Raw genomic sequence first — 21257 nt, 5'->3', positions numbered from 1 at the left:
ACTCGAATGGATACGATAGATTGATGCTTACCACTTCCTCACTTTCATATTCATCTTCCATCGGTGTAGCCATTTCGAAGTTATCTTGCACCATGCTTGCTTGCGAGTCTTCACTAGAGATCTGAACTGGATCAGCCTCCTGCCCCTCCTGATTTTCATCTTCAGCTTGGAATTCCTGTGGTAGTATGTGTACCATGTTCACTGATACTGGGGGAAACGAGCCAAACTGGATGGCTGGCTGTACTTGTTCCCCCTCTTGGTTACTTTGGTTGACTCCCTCAGAAACATCCTGCATGATGCATTCTGGTATTTCATTGCTAACTGATCCCTTCGAAGGATCTTTCTCAACTGGCTCTTCAGTCAGAAACGTTTGCTCTGCCATGAAGGCTTCGAACATCTCTTCCTCCACGACCTCTTTCTTCTGACTTATGCTAATCTCTTCTTCGGTCTCGCTATCTGTCTCCATCAGAGCTTTCTCCAACCCTACCAAACTAGCCTTCTCTCTGGTTTTCAGTTCAGAATGAACCTTGGCCAACTGTTCTCGGCTGCAGACCACTTTGCTCTGTGGAACTGGCTTTGGAGCATAGTCTGACTTTGGGTTCTTCCTTCCTTCCGTTTTGACTGGTGAAGAATTTTCTCCACTTTCCTTCAAATCTTTCTGATACTGGGTGTACCTGCGCTGAATTTTTCTTCTCTGTGATCTTGAGATGACTGGGACCATGTCTGGCTCCCTTGTCTTTGGGTGTTTAAGCAGCACCCAGTTATTCGGAGCCACCATAGGAGGCCTGATCATCCTGCCTTGGTTTACAACATCTCTTCGAACATGCAATTCTCTAGGCTTGTTTTGCATTACAAACCAGTCTGGGACTCCAGGTACCCATGAACTTGCTGATTTAGACGCTGAACTGCCCTTTTCCACCTTCGAAGCCATCTTCAAAACTGGCCATGAAGGTAAGTGCTTGTCTTCATGTTTTGAATCTGATTCAGACCTTCGATAAGGGTGACCATTTTCTGTCCTGCGTGAAACTGGTCTAGGGGGCCAATCTCTGGCTTTGATTCCATGAACTGAACCCCTCTCCAGTTTTCTTTCAGAATGGCTACTCTCCATTCTATAATAGTTATGTGGCCTGGATTCATGCAAGAGCTTCTTGCCTTTGTCATGCATTCTGTTCACCACAGGCTCAACCACTGGTGATCTCTGCCTATCACTAGCCGGATACGGCCTTTTGTTGTAAGCATTGGTTGACTTAGGACGTCTCTGAACATCCCTATAGTATTGCTTCCCATCAGTTGGAAGCCCCTTCAACCACTTGTAACTGAGTCTGCACTTGGGCACATTCTCTGCATCACCGCTGCTTCCAAGGAGTTGTCATCTAGTGTTTCTTCGTCAGATTGCTCCTCCTGATGTGAGAAACCTTGTCCAATAGCTGGTGGGTTTCTAGCCTCCTTCTTAGCAGTTATCTGGTTGGCAGTATGCATTTGCACGTTGACCTCTTCCAACTCTTGCAGAGATAGATTCTGGAAGTTTGGTACAACCACATTAGCTGTGCCTTCTCCAACTTCTGGAAACGGATCACTGTCAATTCCCATGGCTTTTTCTGTTTTAGCTGGGAACTTCAAACTTCCTTTCCGAATCTGTTCTTGGATCCTGTCTCGAAAAACAATGCAGTTTTTAGTCGAGTGAGACCAAGAATTATGCCATTTACAGTATACTTTTCCTTTCAGTTCATCTGGAGATGGTAGTTTTACTCCTTTTGGTAACTTAAGGAAATTAGCCGCGAGCAAATAATCAAAGATGTCATCTGCTTTTGTTAAATCGAAAGAGTATTTTCTGTGAAAGTCTTTCTTTTTAAACTGCTGGTCTATAGTTGTATCCTTATGAATTAATGCTTCACAAATTACAGGTTCTTTGCCTACAATCTCTGCTGCATCTATTTCATAATTAGGATCTCTATAATATGTCTTATATGATGCATTATTTCGATCTTGTTCCTCTTCTAATAATGCTTCATATCGAGACACCTTATAGGTCAATTCGACCAAATCTCTGAATTCAGTTGAATCAAACTTCTTTCGAAGCCTAAATTCTAAACCATTTTGAGCCAATCTGACGAATTCTGGCTCTGGCAGGATGACTCTACATTTATTTCGAGCCCTTTTAAATCTGGCAATAAACTGAGTAGCCTTTTCTTCAGGCCTTTGACTCAATCTAGCCAAGTCTGCCATAGATACTTCTGGCTCTGATTGGAAGAATTGGGCATGAAACGCCTCTTCCATCTGTTGCCAATTTTGAATGGAGCCAGGTGTAAGGTTGATGTACCATACAAAAGCTCCCCCTGTTAGGGAATTTGGAAATAATCTCAGTTTCATATAGTCATGGTTAGTAAATTCACCGCATTGAGCAGCAAACCTAGCAATATGTTCTATCGTTGATTGATTTCCAGTCCCATAAAAAAGGGTAAAATCTGGTATCCTGAATCCCCTTGGGTATTCATGTACCCTATCTACCCATTCTGGGTATGGTTTTCTGTATATAGGAGTCTGGACCCCCCGAGCCATTGGTCCACATATCTCCCTAACAATATCAGCAATCTGGTCTCTAGGGACCATATTTTGTGCCTGCTGAACCACTACTGGAGGGGCAAACACAGGATTTGGTGGACAAACTTGTGCTTGTGGTCCTCTTGGTCCATAAGGTGGTAAATTTGGGGCTGGTTGTCCTTGCAGTGCAGGTTGCTGTTGAGGGTATGGATATCCCCTTTGAGCATTACCTGCGAAAGGACCTGCAAAAGGTGCTGGAACAGGTGTTGTGTCTCTACCATTTGTAGGAAAACCCTCCAACCCCCCGGGTGTAAATTCGAATAAGGGATTAGTGTACCCCCTTGTGCCAGGTATGGCTTCGAACACGGGATTTGTAACCATTCTTATGCCAGTTTCTTGTATTTGGCCAGATCCACCAACTTGTGTGGCTTCATTATTAAGTACTGGGGCATTTTGGCCTGCTATAGGCCTTGAAATGGGTTCGTACCAAGACTGAGGTGATGGTCTTTCAAAGTTTTGGGTACTAGTTTGACCATTAGAATGTCCATTAACTTGCATAGGCTGTTTTTCTCTAGCCAATCTTTGTTGGGGGACATTTACAACTTCCTCCGTGTGTCTTGTGTTTGTTGGTTGGTGGTTATTCATTCGATCCAAAAAGGATGTTGCCCAACTTTCCATTGTGTTCATTAATTGTTGTCCCATGGCATCTACTAAACCATCCCATGGATTTGTTGGTTGAGTAAATGGCACAGTGGATGGTCCAATTCCTTGGTTTCGTCCAATAATATGAACATATGGTTCTTGTCCAGAAGTACTGGTCTGTTCGACCATAGGTTCTGACAATATAGGAGTTTCCACAAGATGTGTTACCACATTATCCTCTGGATTTGGTATTTCTACCTCTCCTTCCACGCCTTCTTCCAAGCGTTCATTTTCTCCTTGTCGTCTTCTTCTAGCCATTTTTAATTAAGTCCCACTGGGCGTGCCAAAAATATATGTTGGCTTTTTGGCTTTTCGAAGGGTATTTTTGTGAATGTGAGCGTGCCAGCAAGGATCAATCAGTCCTTACAGAAATTGTGATTGCCAACCAATTATCAGACGATTGTGTTTTAGTTCTTTTCAGCCTCAATGAAGAGGACTTTTACTGGTGGCTTGACTTAGGAGAAATTAAGAGAAATAACAGTGATATGAAGAACAATTGAAGTATTTCATAAAAATGAACACTTACAATGGTCCGAACTCAGCCTCGAAGAGGTTTACAACAGCAATCTACTTGAATCTACTTGAAGCTACTCCTATGAATCGAAGTGCAGTGCGGGTATTTAAAGTGCAGGTATTTAAAGAACAGGTATTTAAAGACTGGAAATCTAAAAGACTGGAAAAGAAAATATATGAAGTAAATGACTGATTTGTATGATCTGAGTCCGTCCTCTTTTTCTGGGGTTGCCCTGCTATTTATACTCGTTAGTGATGACCTTCGAACTGCACTTCGAACCGTCGAACTGCTCCTCCATGATCGCTGATCATGCTTCCTTACAAGTAGCTCCATTACGCCATTACTGGCAATTGAGCTTCTCTCTTGTACTTGAATTTGAATATGAGTAACCGTTGAAGACACGTCATCTTGCATCCCGTTATTGATCTAGTGTTACTCAGATCATGTGAGGACCAATATTTATTGCCACGTGTACGATCAGGATTAAAGGCTCGAATAACTTTCCTTTATTACCCTTACTCTGCCACGTGTCGAACTGTAACTGGCTTTTACAAAATATGTAGCCAACAGATATATATATAGCTATATATATATATGCAATGCTACTTTCCCTCATTCTTCCCTCTTCCTCTTCATTTTGCTTGATTTGAGCTGATTGATGTTAAAACCGTGCATCTTATTAAAGAGAGACAAATCAACTTGCCAATTGTATTCCATTTTTAACACAGTTACTGGACTTGAAGGCCAAACCATTTTCTCTTCCATGATCTTGTGGCACTTGATTAGATCATCCTATATAGTAGTAAAAGAAAGATTATCATATTAGCAAGAAAGTGTCTATGTTGCATCGGATTCAAACAACAACCAACCGTGTTTCATTGTGTGTTTTTGTTTTTTGTTCCTATTTTTTATTTTCAAAAAAAATTTCCAAAACCGACCCACTTTCTAGGAAACACCAAAATATTATTTTTTTACCCCCAAAAAAAAATAACAATATAAATAATAAAATTATCACTCCCTCTCTATGATGGTTTACGTTTTAGATAAGTTAGTGTTTTGGGTTTTTTTTTTATTTTTTTTCACTAAAGGATAAACTTTTTACAAAATTAAAAAAAACAAATCCAAACAGAATATCACATTCAACTCCATAATCATTTCACTTTTTCTCTCACAAACATCACATTCAACCACCAAAAAAAAAACCCAATTATCTTCCCAAACACTAAAAAATTTTTCTCCAATAAAATCCTATAACAAAAAAAATCTATATAAAAACCCACTTCCCAGACACCCACAGTGTCAACAATTGAATAGGGTTGAGTTTTTAACAATTTGCTTTTGAACTTTACAAAATGAACCAACAAAAAAATAATTTTTGTTTTTTTTGTTTTTTGTGTGCGCATGTGTGTGTTTTAAAAAACGCGCATTGTTTTCAATTTTGTGCAAAAATAATTTTTGAAAACAACTGTCATGTTTGCTATATAGTGGGTTGTTTTCGACATCTTTTTTAATTTTTTTTCTCCCTCAAAACCTGCTTTCAAAAACAATGAAATTTTTTTCCTTTTTTTCATAAAATGAAAACATAACCAAATAGGCTTTTACCTTTTGATCTTCAGGAATGAGTCTGGTGATATAGTCAAGGTGGGCATTATATGTTGGTGATGGAAGTGAGTCCTGGATAACACATCTTAGAGCAGAAATGGCAACAACACATGGCCGGAACTCCACGAATTTAGAATCTGTACAATTTGATTGTTATAGTATTGTTTCAAGAATGGAAGCAAAATCATGATTTTCAACTCGAACCAATGAATTGTGATGGGATTATAGAATCCTTAAAAACTATTATTTTGCATTTCTTTTAGTGTTACAAACAGTGATTGCCACCCTACCCACATGAAATTTTGTTATCATATGATTTTTTTAATTTTTTTTTAGTTGTCACATGACACTGTCGATTTTGCAGTTTGAATGAAAACATCTCGTAATAATTGAGTTTTAAACACATTTGACTATAATGTTTTTTTTTTTTTTTGGTAAATTACAAATACACCTCCTGAAGTTTGTTTAAAAAATTGCCTCTTATAGTTTAAAAAATTACAAATACCCTCTAATTAAAAAAATTTATTTAACAAAATTAATTAAAAAAAAGAAATTCATAATTACTCTCCTATAGAATAATAAAATCACCTAAATTATTAATTAAAACATATTTTTAATATCATTAAAAACTGTTAATTGATTTGATGATTTATTAATAAAATTTGTTATGAAATTAGAAATTTCAGGGGTGGAATGTAGCGATTTATATTTTAATCAAACCTCAAGGGTGTATTTATAATTTACCTTTTTTCTTTTGGTTGATATTTTAGGTCCTCAAATCTCACCCAAAAATTACATGTATACAATAGACTTTGGGTGAAAATAGATCTACATCATTCGATTTTTCAATCTTCGAGATCTACAAGATTTGATTTGCAAACGTTAGATAAAATTAGATATATTTTTTTCAGTGGATTCTTGTAAATGTAAATCCTGTTTTTGGTTAAATTTGTTGAACAAACGAAATACTATTCAATTTGGTTTTAGTTTTCTGAATTCAATTTTTTAAAAATTAAAGTTTTTATTTTTCATATTTTTTATTTTTATTTTTAGTGAATATTTTTAAAATTTTAAACAAATTTTTTTACCTTTTTAGATGAATCTTACGTAGATATATCTAAATAGTAAAATATTTGTGAAAAACTATTTGTAAAAATTAATAAATACACAAAAATACAAAAAAATGTATTGAGTTTTTATATAGAAAAATGTTTGAGGGCCCTAATTCTGTGGCTCAAATGGCCAAAACGACGTCGTTTTGGCCATTTGAGCCACATTTGAGCCACAGAATTTGAGCCCTCTACCATTGCTCTTTTATATATTTGTTTTGTATTTTTGGTATTTAGTGAATTTTTTAAAAAAAAATTCACAACTATTATACTTTTCAAGTGTATTTATGTTAGATGTGTCTAAAAATTTTTAAAAAATGTTTAAAATATAAAAAAAATTCAGTGAAAACAAAAAAAAAAAAAAAGGAAAATGAAAACGTAGAACTTTCTGAAAAATAAATTTTGAAAACTAAAACCAAACAGAGTGATTGTTTTTACTTGTATTATATGAATTTATGTTAATGAATTATGATTAATAACAATTAAACCTTTTTCATAGAAACTAAAAAATAGTATAAAAATCAGTCAATAAATTAGATCATATTTAAAAATTAAACAAAATTCACCAAAAATTATTTTTAACTCCAATAAATTTAATTATGAAATAAAAACATGTTCATTAGTAAATTTTTCAACAGAAAAGATTACAATTTTGATTGTTATTGTTACTCTATTTTTTTTTTTTTTTTTTTTCACTACAATGGTTGCTTGATGCCTTTCTTTTCTCTCTCTCAAAATTGTGTGCAAATTGCAATGCATGTATCAGCATTCAAAACAACTAGGGTTATCCTGTTAGGCTAATAGGGTAAATGTACTACATACATGCAAGCACAACCAAAAACGTTAATTCACCCAAAATAAAATTAAAAATTAAAAAATATAACCAAAAACATTGGAAAGTTGGTGGGGATTGGGGAATAGGGCACCCATAAAATTAATTTTTTAAATTTTAATTTGTATTTTGTTAATATTTTTAGTTAAAGCTCTCTTTTTAATTTTTAACTGTACATAATCTAAATTTCCTTAAAAATTAAAATATTTATAAATAAATCTTTAAACAATTCAATAAATACAAAATAAAAATATGTATTCAAGTTTTGTAATTTTTTTTAGCATTTATTGAATTTTTAAAAAAAAATTATCATAAATTTTGTACTTTTCATTGTTAGGGACACGATTGAAATTGTCTATAGTTTTCACAAGAGCGTGGTCTTTGTTGAATTAACTAAAGGAGTTCATTTTCATGTTCAGGTTAAGACATTATAGGAATTCATATTACCAGAAAGGTTGCTCAGAAGTAGATCAGTGACTCTGGTAGTTAATTCTCCAAGCAGGAAAGAAGTGAGGGAATCAAAATTCCACATCAACAGTTCTATGTATGAATAAGTTGTTACCGAGCCAAGTCGCCATCCTAGGGTTTTCAATAGTGTCAATTCCATCCGTTGGATCAGGCTCGATTGAAATGAATGGTCAAGATCTTCCATCTGCAATCACCATAACAACTGTGAATTCATTAACAGTTTCTAAAATTAAAAATTAATAATAACATGAAGGAGGAGAATAATGAATAGTCACCTGAATTTCATGCAAAGGAAGATGGGTTGTCTCGCCAAACTTGTAGGCAACTGATAAGCATGCAATGGCCAGTAATTCAACCATCCAATATTTCCACCCCTTCATACATATATATATATATATAATTTAAAGTAAGAAAGAAACTCTTAATCGAATAGTAATGGTAGTATAACCAAAAAAAGAAGTTAAATGTAGGGAAAGTAGAGAAGAGAAAGAGGAAAAAATAATAATAATAATAATATTTAAATGGCCTCTCAACTATATCACTTAACCTCCATCAATTATAAAATTATAACATTTTACATTGGAATATTCTACTAAAAAATCACATAATCTTCAACCTGCCAAAAATGTGTATTTCTATAAAAAAAAAAAAATTATAATTGGGGCTTGAGGGGATCAAAAGTACGATTCTATAGTTTAGTTTAGTTAAGTGATATTTAGTGAATTATAAGTAGCTATTAAGTTCTACTTTTAGGAGTGAAATGGAAGACAAAACTTAAATGTTTACCAGGAGATGGTAAGAGTTCAACTTCCCTCTAAGTACTAATTTAACAACTAACTATTGATTTTCGTCGTATTAAAAAAAAAGAAAAAAAAATGACCAAATTATGAAGATAAATTGGAAAGGAAAGACAAAATGGTTAATCGTAGACACTTTCTCAGCTATAAAATCATTCATTTTTGGATATTTCAACTATAAAATTAAATCACTTTTAATTTAACAAAAAAAAAAAAGTATTTGTACAGTTTTTTATATTGAGAGATCAGAATATACAATTTTAAAGTTAAAATCTTTATTTTATTTTATATGCAAAAAAAATAAATTATATTGATAATAATGAAAATATTATAATAAATGCAAAGATTGTAGAAACATGATCCTTACATATAATTAATTTAAAAAAAATAAAATAAAACAAAACAAAACAAAAACTGAAAGATGGTGAGAACAAAGCAGTACTTACTTTGCATTGGTTCATAGAGAGGAATCGATCAAAGTAATTTGCAGCATTGAAAACAGTTTGGCATGACAGATTCAACCGCCTTTGAGACTACCACAGAGAGAGAGAGAGAGAGAGTTATACATCAAAAAATACATATATCTATATATGATGATTATTAAGATGAAGAAACAGGTTTTTATGAGTAGGAGGAGAAACAAACCTTTAGAAGCCACTGCATTGCTCTGAACCTAGCTAAAATCAAACCAGAGGATTGAAGATGATCTTGGTACTGGGATTCAGGCATGTAACCAATCTCCTTTTGGAGGCAAATATCAAAAGCTTGTTGGGAATCTTCCTTAGTCGTGTAAAAGGAACCACCATAGTCATGATTAAGGATCGTCGTAGTAGGACTCGTGGTAAGCCAGACTTCATCACAGAGCAGGCTATCCATAGTTTAAAGATTTCTCTCTCGACTTCACTGTTACAACATATATTGGTGAATATTATGTATATAATCTGAAGAATTCAACAGGATGCATTGATAGATATGGGTACAAGGGAAATCATCATATCAGGTTATAATTTAGACTGTACTGTAAGTTGTTTCTTTTTTATCACCATGGCTTGTTTTTCATATCAATTGTACTTGCTACTCTACAAGCAGGAAATGGACGTGTTATATGTCTATATATATTGGAAGTTGAGCTGTACAGAAACGTAAGACAATTAATAACTGTTATTTCAAAAAAATATTTGAATGTATATGAAGAAGAAAAAAAATTGAAAAATTAAAGGGGTAATTTCAAATCAGTTGACATTGAGAAAATTATTTTTAAATTAATGATAAACTTTACAAATATTAAAAAGTTAAATTATAAACTTTGTCATGAATATGTAAATAATTTTTAGTGTTCCCTCTTAGATGTAAATTACCCAAAATTAAATTTTGGAATCAGAAACTAGGGTTGAGCATGGTTCGGATTGAACCGGATTGGGGTAAAACCAAGACCAATCCGTTATCTACGGTTCCTAAAAAATTAGAACCAATCTAATCAGTTTAAATCGTAAAACCAATCCGAATCAATTCTTTTAAACACGGATTGGATCGGTTTAAGACCACGGATTTACATAATTAAATAACAAAAAAATATATATAACACTTTAATTTCATAAAAATATAAATATAACACCATATTAGTTTTACAATAGCAACATGTCTTTTCATAATAGCGACATATTATTCTAGAATTTAAACAATCATAAGAAAACTGGTTCCACCATAAGTATTTAGACCATTACAAATTAACGCCAAAAACTAGCAAACAAAAATAATAAAAGAAGATACTATGCGAGTTTAGGTTTGATTTAAGTTTTATATGAAATAAGAGAAGATATTATGGAGGAGGGTGTATAATAAAAATATAGACTATTTGTATATGGCCCGGATCGGTTCCAATAGCAACATTACAAATTAACGCTAAAAACTAGTAAACAAAAGTAATAAAAGAAGATACTATACGAGTTTATATTTGATTTAAGTTTTATATGAATTAAGAGAAGATACTATGGAAAATGGTGTATAATAAAAATATAGACTATTTGTATACGGTCCGAATCAGTTCCAATCCGGAACCATGGGGTTCAATCCGGAACCAATCCGTGAACTACGGATTTTTAATTTTTCAATCCGGAACCGAACCACGGATTCAAAAAATCAATCCAAACCTCCTGGATTGGACTGGACTGGATCGGATTACGGATTTCACGGATTCCTTACTCAGCCCTATCAGAAACTTCGACACTTACACAGACAAATTTAGTTTGAAAAAATGTGATATAAGTTCACACCAAATGAATTATGTAATTTATATAGGATTAGGATTCCTCAAGTTCAAATTGAACTTAACCGTTATGTTAGGGCTTGTGGAGTCTGTTATAGATCTCAGTTTGATAATTCAAACAGTTCATTTTATAAAATTTTACATATATATTATTCATGAAAAAATTAGATGAATCCGATAATTATAACATATTCATTTTATCTCATTTGTCTCTAAAAATAATGAATGGTCTATTTTTTAAAATGTACTTGTCATTCATTTTTTTATAAACAAAGGCAATAAAATGAAAACACTAATTCGATAGACTTAATTTTTTGTTATGAATGATATACACGGAACATTTTACAAAATAAACGGTTCAAATCATCAAAATAAGACTCGTGGTGGGCTTCACAGGCCCTAACATAATAGTCAAGTTTAGATTATAAATTTGAGAAAGAGCCCTGCTGGAGACCCCTAGCAGGGGAGACCCCCAGCAACCCCCACCTCCACGTGGGGGGCTGGTAATGGCTGAAAAAAAAAAAAAAAAAAAAAAAAAAAAAAAAAAAAAAAAACAGTTTTTGGGCCAATAGGAAGAGACCCCCAGTACCCCCACTGGGGGTCTCATGCATTTTCCATTTGAGAAAAACCTAATCCAAAATTAGTACCGATAAATAGTACAGATTGCTTAGATATATTTTGTTAGCATCTGGTTTGGGTAACTGAATCTGCTGTTTCTGATTTGTTAATTTTATTTTTTTGTTCTTCAAACTAAGATGTAACTAATAGGGAAATCTAATATTTGAAAAAATTATATTGTTATTTTAAATTTTCTTTTTTTAAAACTGAAATTTCGTGATAAAATTTCAACCAAGCAAGTGGTGTGTTTTATATGATAAAATAAATATATAGAGAGACGATCAATATTTGGATTCTTTTGTAATGGTTTCAACGACAAAATTATAATAAAATTATTTTGTTTTAGAATATGTAATTTTAATATCGTTTTAATTTTATTTGAAATTGTTAAATTATGTAATTTGCTGACTTATCTTGCCGTAATAAAATATAGGGCTAATTACCCAAAAAAAAAAAAAATTGACTTTTGAACCAAAATAAATTTTTAATTTTGTAAATTTGAATTATAATTCTTGAGTTATTTTCAACCTAAACCATAAGTTTATTTTTGTTAGATAAAACCGATGGAAAAATGATATATTAGTCATTAAACTCAATGTAAGTATATATAAAATATCTAAAATATCATTTTCATTGAGTTGAATGACTAAAATATCATTTTTCTATCAGTTTTACAAAATAAAAATAGGCAGATATGTTAGATTGAAAACAAATCAAAACTTTAAAATTTAAATTGATAAATTCAAAATTTATTTTATTTTCCTATTTTAAAACAAATTATTTTATTATAAAGGTTAAATTTCGATTTTTTTATTTTTCTTATTTTTTATTGGTAAACTACTCCTAAGAAGAATGGAAGGAAATAGAGGAGAGAGAGTGGGGTAGGAGAAGTTATAGGGGATGGTTGTGTTATGATGTGAGATGATGAAGTAATGGAGAATGAGTGGCGTGGGTGGCGGGGGAGAGGATAATAAGAGATTGTAGGCGGTTGTAGGGGCGTGACACAAAAAATGTGGACACGTTTCCTCATGAAATGGGGTAAATGCTGTAATTTAGATTTTTATTTTTTATTTTTTTTATTTTTATATTTGGTTTGGGGAATTTTGATTGCAGTAACCAATTGCGTGAGCACACGAGGACAGTCCTCTCTTTCCGTTAGTATTTAATGGCCGCCCTCCACTGCATACCTTTTTCCAGTAACCACTGGTAGGTATGGTTTTAATTTGAAATTTTTTAACTGGTTCCAAAATTTATTTAAATTTGATAAATGTGAAACTTTGTCATATTTAGTTAAAATAACTAATTTTATCTTATATGACTATTTTAGTCTCAATGTTCTTCCCAAACAAGCTCTATGATACAAAATCAATGGTGCATTTGCTTTCCACTTTGAATGATAGTGTTACTTTATTTATACAAAAATTAATCATAGAACTGAATATAACTTCCTGATATAACTGTGAAATTTACAACAAAAAAAAATAAAATAAAATAAATAACATCCCTTTTTTTTGTTTTATTTTGTTTTTTAAAATAATTATATTTGATTTTGTGATTCACTTTTATATTTCTAGACTTCTATCCTGAATAGATGTGATGTATGCATATTTAAAATTAAGTTAATACGTACGGTGTATAGTGCATATATATTTATCATTTCATGAGATTAAAGTTTAACTTTATTTTTAGGGGAATCTTAACATCTCTTCTTAGAAGACATTTTAACAAGATTTAAATTTAAAAATTAAAAGTATTATTTCTTAACTTTTTGATAATTTTAGTTTGTTTAATTTATTTTAATATTTTTACCTCATAAATTGTTAATAGAAATTTCATTAATGCTGTGTTTGATTTGATAATTTGGAGAGAGATTTGGAAAGGGAAATGAAAAAAGCAAGTGAAATGTGAATAAAACATGCTTATATTTCACTTAGTTCTACACACCTTTCCCTTTCCCTTTCCCTTTCCCTTTCCAAATCCCTCAACCAAACACAGCATAAATATTCTAGTTTACAGGCCAAACGGATCAGAGGATATAATCTTTTCCACTTCAAAAGGAAGCGCATGACATAGGTGGTTAATTTCATATCCTATTATGTTTACAGCCTCCATGTGCTCCCACAGCTTAACAAGCTTATACTGCAACTACAAACCTCAACTTCACAAACTTTACAGGGAAACAATTACAACTAAAAATCCAGATGGGTACCAATGCACAATTGAACGCTCATAGCCTCGCAAGTCCATCTGGTGCAAGCCCGGGAAACAACCACTCACCTCCATTTATTGTAACTCATATGAAGAAAAACTGAAACCTGATCTTCCTTCATTAGTGATTTTCAGCTCGAGTTTCTGAAATGGGCTGCAGATAAGTTTGAACACATCTTCAACAATCATTCGAAATATGTACAAGATCTTTTTAAACAAAAAACATGAACTATAACACATGAAGTAAAGGGAATAGAAGATCTGATTCATGAGGACGCATAAATTTAATGGAAAAAGGAAAAGAATTGCGATAAAAAAACAAGGAGGTGGCGGCCTACCTACTATTAGGATCATAATAGAAGCCATTGATGGAGCCATCACTACAAGAGAAGCAAACATAGTAAAAACCAGCTATAGTTAACCCACAGTCAGTTCCAACATTCACAAAGTACTGCTCTTTCCATCGCTGCACAGTCAAGTCATAGATAATTGTGTGTAATTACTTAACCACGTAAAATTGTTTATTGAATCAATTGAATTGAAAAAAAGTTACCATGAATATGTATGGATAGTTACTCAGATCCAGAGATCTGCCACCATCAACTTCCACTTGGCTCTGAAAGGAGCAGAATCAATCAAGATGGCACAAAACTTGCATATGTATTATGTAGTAGTAGTACTATTGACTACTACTACTTCCCCCAAAGTACAGTGTCGCGTACCCAATCAGACACTAGGATCTTCTATTTTTTACAATGTTTGAAGAAGAAATACATATTTGTTAGTAAGGAAACATTTCTAACCTATATTTTCTCTAAATGCTACATAATTTCAAATACATTTCTACATAATTTACAACATTCATATTTAAAATATTATATAATATGTAATGTATATAATTGTTCATGCATCCTCGTACCCATATCTTACTTTTGGATACATATCTTAATATCCTAAGATTTAGGTTTATAGAAGTATGACATTTGGATTTGCACCCGCACCTGCACATGCACCTAAAACTTGTACCTGAGCCCATGTAACATAGCTTACCAGAAGTGGAGAGAAAGATGGAAACTTGGTCCAGTGCCTTGTGTCAACTTCTGACCTGTTAACAATTGAAAGAACGACCATGAGGGGAAAAGGCTTTCCCACCCTATAGAGCCAGAATTCAACCTCATCAATGATGGATTGTTGTCTTAGTTACAAATTAAATGATTTCCATGCTAAAGAAAAAGAAAAAGAACATACGTTGCTTCCCATTTGCCAGTGAAGAATGTATAATTCTTCATATCAACAATTTCGCCTTCCCAGAAGGTTACAACCTGAATTACCCACATATACAACAGAAGAAATGAAACACTTGAAGAAGTTCACAATGGAAATAGTGAAAAATTTGACTGGATTGTTATATTACTAGATCACAACAATAACAGACAAAAGGCACTATAATTCGCATACCCTCTAAACAAAGTTATACTCAGTAGCATATGTTATTAGCTTTACCTTCAAGTGATGTGTTCTTGTTTCACTTGCAAACAAACAAACGAAAAACTAAACTAAAAATACCTAGGATAAAACTAGAAAACCAAAACCAAAACCAACACAACAATCTGTATACATGCTGTACATTATTGATCATAGATATAATTCTAAAGTACACAACAGAAATTTGAACATATTTAAGAAGGAAAAGAAGACGAGTTATAAAGTGAATCTATGTTCAAAAAAAGAAAAAGAAAAAGCTATATATCTTTTTTAAACTAGTACAAATGGAGAAATCATAGTGGAATAAATAAGGCTGTGTTTGGTAAGAGTTTCCAAAACTAATTCTACTCTTACAATCTAATCCTATGTTTGATAAGAGTTTTCAAATCATGATTCCAAATCAATTTCAAAACACATTTAGAAAACATGTTTGGTAACTAGACATTTTTTGAATTTTTTGTCCACCCGATCATCCTCCCAGATGTCTGGCCAGTTGACCGGAACAATACAAATTTATTATTATTATTATTATTATTATTATTATTATTATTATTATTATTATTATTATTTGTAATTGCCAATCGCCACCTGTTATTTGAAAAAAAATATATATATATTTGCTTTTGATATTTTTTAAACCAAAATGACAAATTATTTTTTAAAATTGAATTTTAAAAAGAGTTTGGTTATGAGTTTTGCGTAAAATTTTCAATAGAATTTGAATTGTGTGTTTGGTTATGAGTTATAAGTTTTTTAATTAAATTTTCAAAACTCATAACCAAACAACTTTTCTCATTTCATATGTCACATCAAAAATTCAAAACTCATAACCAAACAAATTTTCTCTTTTCAAATCATAATTCCAAAACTCACAAACTCAAAATACAACTCTATTCTCAAATCATAATTCTAAAACTCTACCAAACACTCTTAAATTTTCTCATAAATAGAAATAGATGAAGTTGCTTACTGGTGTGTCTGCCATAGGAACATTAAGAGCTTCCATGGTGCCACAAAGATAACCATGGTCAAGGTCACATCCTTGGATTCGTACATTAACTCTCCATGCTTCATCCTTTTGTAGACTAGAAACATTCTGGGTTCCAGAAAATGCCTGCAATGAAAAACTTCTAGGTTACATACTTTTCAACTCAAGCAACAGGACAAATCACCTCCAGAGAACTGCACTTGTATTAATGACCAACCTTTTGTTACATATATCGGAATATGTACATCATCTAGTAAAACATGTGTTAAATGATTAAATTACTTAGAATGACCTCAAGAAGTACAAAAAATACAAATATAAAAGAAGTGGAAATTCACCTGTCCTACACTCAAAAGTGTACAAGCAGGGGGTGAAGTGTGGCTAGGATTTGCACCTTCAAAGTGAGGAATGGCGATGATATTAGATTTACATGAATGAATACTTCGAAGAAGTTTCCATCACAAAGAAAAACCAAAAAATGCAGACGGATATCATTTTAAAATCATGAAATTTAATTGGAACTTAAAACAATACACAGTTGGGCTTGTAAAGACCCTGAAATCATGGAACATATTGATCGTATTAGAAGGCATGAGCTGAGGTGCAATGACAAGCATATTCAACCTATTTGCATGCATGTGGTACTAAGATTATGTTGCAGGTGAATGCATCAAGTTTTATGTGATATTACTCTTAATTTCCTTGTCCTTTTTCTTCCATACTTGTGCATAAATGAGGAAGAAAGAAATAAAAAATAAAAAAATTAGACAAAGTAAATGACAAGAATGTGATTCATACAACCGCTACTTTGGTTCAAAGAAGATAAGAGTCTTCAACCATTAGGATTTCAACAGGTGAATTGGTACACAAAACCATATAGTATAAAACAAAAAGATTCAGCTGAAGGACTGGAACTCTATTTTGATTTAGTGAATGACGCTGATAAACCTCTACTGAGTGAAGAAAATGTGTATTCCTTCTGTCATTGTATCCTGTAACAGAGTAACTGAATGCAATTGGCGGAGGAGACGTTTGTCAAACTACGAAAAACAAATAATGTGGCAACTTATTTATGAGAAACTTAAACAAGAATGTCTCATCTCATCCATGTTGTATCAGTTAGGCTGTGTTTGGATCTTGAATTGTGAAGGGGTTTGTGTAAGGAAAAGAAAAGGGAAAGGATTTGTGAGAAAAACATTAAATTCTATTTCCCAATTTTTTTTCCCTCCACAAATCTCTCTTCAAATTTAATGTGTTTGGATCTTGAACTTGGAGAGGGATTTGTGGACGGAAAGTAAAAATGAAGAGAAATGTGAAAGAAATATCAGCTAAATTTGTCACTTTTCCCTTTACTTTTCCTTTCCATCCCCAAATCCTATATTCAAACACAACCTAAGGGAATGATGGTTTGGAGAAAAGGAATTTCGCATAGAGCATATACAGAAAACATAGTAGCTGACACTAGTTGTTAATCAAAGGCTGGCTCTTTCTTTTTCCACCCTACACATGATGCATCTATAAATTAATGAAAATAAGAATAGAACGGCAAAGGCAGTTGACAAAAGGCCTAAATTTACCAATCTAGCATGCACTTAAGAGATTATATTGCCACAATTAAATCAAAATAGTTGTCTCTTCACAAAAAATGTGAAATGTTTCCTAAAGTCCTAAACCCATGAGAGCTACTTCAATGCCCAAAAAATACAAGGAAAGAGGGGTGGGCCAGGACCTACAACTTTAGGGTGTTACAGTGCGATTTTGTTTCCACTCATTGTGCAATCCCTAACCATGATCGGTGAAACACAATAACAAACAAGCAAGAGAAATCAAATCGAATCGAACCAAATCAATCACACACAAAAACATAAGGATTTACGTGATTCACCCCCAGAATAAGGCTCCGTGATGCTGTCATAACCTGACCCTCTTATATGCGTTACATTTTGTTTTAGTTACCTGAATACTTACTTATTCAATGTGAAGTTCCATACAGAGTTGTGCTTATATGTGTGAATTATTTGATCATGTTTTCTATCTGTTGGTTATTGGAAAACATCTGTCAAATTAGGACGTTTAAACTTGGAAATATAAGCCGTAGAGGCGCGATAAATTGAAATTGAGTGTGGGAACATGCTAATGGGAATTTTTAGAACCATTTGGAAAATTTAATTGAAAATCTATTTCGTCTGAATCGCTAAGGCTTGTTTGGCAAGCACGGAAGTTAAAGACATATATGTATGTGTTATATAAGTCCTTTTTTTTGAATTCATCTCTTTATATATATGCTGAGTGAAAAATCTAGAGAAGCTTGAAGAAGAGGGAAAGAAAGGGAGAAGAGGGAAGTCAACAAGAATTGGAGATTGAAGACCTTGCTAGGGAAAACAATTGAAGAATCCAACTTAAGGTGAGTATAGATCATAAGTAAACTCTCAATTCCTCTTCAATTGGTTTGAATTAAGCTTTGAATTGAAGTATCTTCCCTCCATGAAAGCTAGGGTTATGATCGGGAATAATTGAATCTCATAAATGACCATGTACCTCTTGAATGTGTATGATGGGAAACTCAATCACTTGATCTCCCTATGTTTTGCCTAATCTCACTCTTTTGTATGCTTGAATTCATATAAATGAATAGCTAGGCATTTGTACATATATATCTACATAGTGAGAGTGAGGGAAACATAGAAATTCTGAGGTGTAAAGGCCAAAGAGCTAGAATTACATGTTTATATGTTATGTTTTTAGTGTAAATCTACCTTGATTTTGGCTAAAGGCCAAAGAGCTAGAATTACATGTTTATATGCTATGTTTTTAGTGTAAATCTACCTTGATTTTGGCTATGTGGCTACCTCTTGTGAACTTAGAATTGTTGAAGTTTCGGGCAGAAAAACAGGGTAAACGACCGCACGTGCGGGAGGCATGACTGCACGTGCGGGGCTCACAGCCGCACGTGCGGAAAACAGGGGTGAGGAGTGGGACTACACTGCTAAAAAGGCACGTGCGGCCCAAGCCGGAAAAATTCTGCAACCTTCTTTTGTTCTATTTAATTCTCCAAATGTCCGTTTAATGTTTCTTTGATACGTTTAATTACACGTAACTCAACGAATTGGACATTTGAGAAATAAAAGAAAATTAAGGAAAAACAGTATACTTGATGTACTTACAAGTTATGTGCTATGTGTAGGGCATCTACAGGAGGGGACCATCGTTCACCCGTATTACAGTGAGTGATAGTAGCGTAATATCATGCACTATTCACGTTTTGTGTTGGTACTTGTTATTTGAGATCTTATTAACTTTTAGTGAATACCTTATGTTATGTGCGATATGTCTGATATATGTTTGAACTTTGACATGTGAGATATGGACTCGAGGTCGTTCTGTTTGCTGATACGATGGGCCTAAGGCCGTTTTGTACTACGATTGGCCTAAGGCCGTTCTGTATTATGTGGGGCCTAAGGCCATTTTGTCTTATGTGGCCCCGAGGCCATTCAGAAAAGGAAAAACGAATGAGACTATGATTTGTGAATATGCACTGTTAACCTATGCTCGTACTTTTAATTTGTTTGTACTGCTATCATTCACTGAGCCTTGCTCACTCTACTTTCCTGAATGTTTGTAGGTAACCAACTTGCGGGTCAACCTTAGGTCAGCCTAGAAGCCTGTTGCTGAACCCGTTTTGCTGAGTCAACCGAAATGACTCCTTGTTTTATTTTGGCAAGCCCCTCTGATGGCATGTTTTGTTACAAACTGGGGAAAATAGATATGTATGTAGATGTTAACAACACTAAGCACTTTGGGTTGTTTTCCTTTTACACTTGGTAATGTGAATGGTGCATGGAATGTTATATACATACGCTGATGCGATAAGATCCTGGCATTTAGACACAGCTCAATGAATGTTTTATTCTTCTATTATTTTGCTTCTGTTTCGGCCCCGATATTAAGTAAACTTTATGATGGTTTGAAATTGAGGCCTAAAGGTCAGCGGATCATGTCCAAACTTTCAGGGGCAGGTTTGGGTCATGACAGATGCAGTTTCACTACGATCTGAAAATGATTACGACTCTCTTCTACAATACAAGAGACACCCCTCATCTATACAAAAATATAAATTAGGGCAACAAGGAAGCAATAGAAAAATTACCAAAATATCAAAAAAATTCGGGCAGGGCCCAACTCACAGAGAAGGCTCCCGAACCCCCCATTGGATCAAAGGCCCAATGACCAGTACTTATTGGGTTCCACAATACCCAACACTCGCAAGGACAAAAATTGTAGTTGTGCTGAATAATAGTCTGAATATGTTATTTAAGTTGCTTGTTCTGTCTTTCAAAACAACAAAATGGCAAACGAAGGTCTTAGTAAAAATTCAAAGGTCTTTTATTTACAGTTGTGTGTCCAAAAGGCAGCATCTGCTGCACAGTTCAGTTCATACTTTCATTTAAAATAAATAAGTAAAGATTTACTACCATTTTAGCTTATTGGGTTAAATTATTGTCTGAAATCTGAACACATAACTACCTGACTGGGCTGATTTTCACTTTCCTCACCTTTGTCCAATTTCTCAGCGACCAACACATACCTCCAAAGCAACCGAGAAAAATTATATAAAGAATTCAGCAAATACACAGAATCTACCAATGAAACTAACCCAAAACAGCGCTTTAATCAGTGGTATGCCTACGATTAATGGAAAATCAATGTTTGGATTCAGATCATACAAAACATATGCACATAAAATGCCTTAAATTTTAGGGACTTAAAAAAAAAAAAAAAAAAAAAAAAAAAAAATTACGAATAAGTAATCGAAGAATGAATGAGTTTGTGAATTGTTTCGATACCTGAAACCTGAGAAGGGGCCGAACTATCAACAACTCTCACAGGCATTTTCGGATCAAACACGGTCTCAACGAAGAGAACAAACAAAAACAATCACAAGCAGCGTCAAAACCCCCAACTTCGGTTGAAGTTTAACGAGGAACACCGGTTCACTGCGAAACGGGTTCTTTTACTCCTACCCGGGTTGTTTAGGAACTTCCATGCTCTTGAATAAAATTGAAATTTGAAATTTCAAAAGTGAAAATTAAATTCAGTAGCGTTACTGACTTATACATTCATATTCAT

The 21257-nt window shown here is 33.4% G+C and overlaps 2 protein-coding genes across 5 annotated transcripts; both read right to left on the bottom strand.

Annotated features, from left to right (window-relative positions):
- Positions 1 to 4332: 4332 nt before the first annotated feature.
- Positions 4333 to 9636, bottom strand: CYCD7;1 (CYCLIN D7;1). Its single transcript, XM_082891412.1, has 6 exons — positions 9211 to 9636; positions 9012 to 9098; positions 8044 to 8142; positions 7748 to 7952; positions 5360 to 5496; positions 4333 to 4549 (listed from the first exon to the last, which is right to left on the bottom strand). Exons 1-6 carry the CDS (start codon positions 9439 to 9441, stop codon positions 4370 to 4372), a joined length of 939 nt encoding a protein of 312 aa, XP_082747538.1. The 5' UTR covers positions 9442 to 9636; the 3' UTR covers positions 4333 to 4369.
- A 3854-nt stretch (positions 9637 to 13490) lies between these two features.
- On the bottom strand, positions 13491 to 21257 carry LOC114305641 (uncharacterized). 4 transcript variants are annotated; one of them, XM_028250770.2, is made up of 8 exons: positions 20975 to 21257; positions 16469 to 16524; positions 16113 to 16256; positions 14906 to 14991; positions 14708 to 14810; positions 14211 to 14273; positions 13996 to 14123; positions 13491 to 13811 (listed from the first exon to the last, which is right to left on the bottom strand). In XM_028250770.2, the coding sequence occupies exons 1-8, from the start codon at positions 21018 to 21020 to the stop codon at positions 13733 to 13735; spliced, it is 705 nt and encodes a 234-aa protein (XP_028106571.1). In that variant the 5' UTR covers positions 21021 to 21257; the 3' UTR covers positions 13491 to 13732. The 4 variants fall into 4 exon arrangements, with proteins under 4 accessions (XP_028106571.1, XP_028106573.1, XP_028106572.1 ...); XM_028250772.2 differs by having other exon boundaries at positions 14708 to 14762; XM_028250771.2 differs by having other exon boundaries at positions 14906 to 14979.

This window comes from Camellia sinensis, chromosome 10 (genome assembly GCF_055761805.1).
Source record: "Camellia sinensis isolate YWXY chromosome 10, ASM5576180v1, whole genome shotgun sequence".
In the NCBI taxonomy this organism is placed as follows: Eukaryota; Viridiplantae; Streptophyta; class Magnoliopsida; order Ericales; family Theaceae; genus Camellia; species Camellia sinensis.
This window is presented reverse-complemented; position numbering and strand designations above follow the sequence as displayed.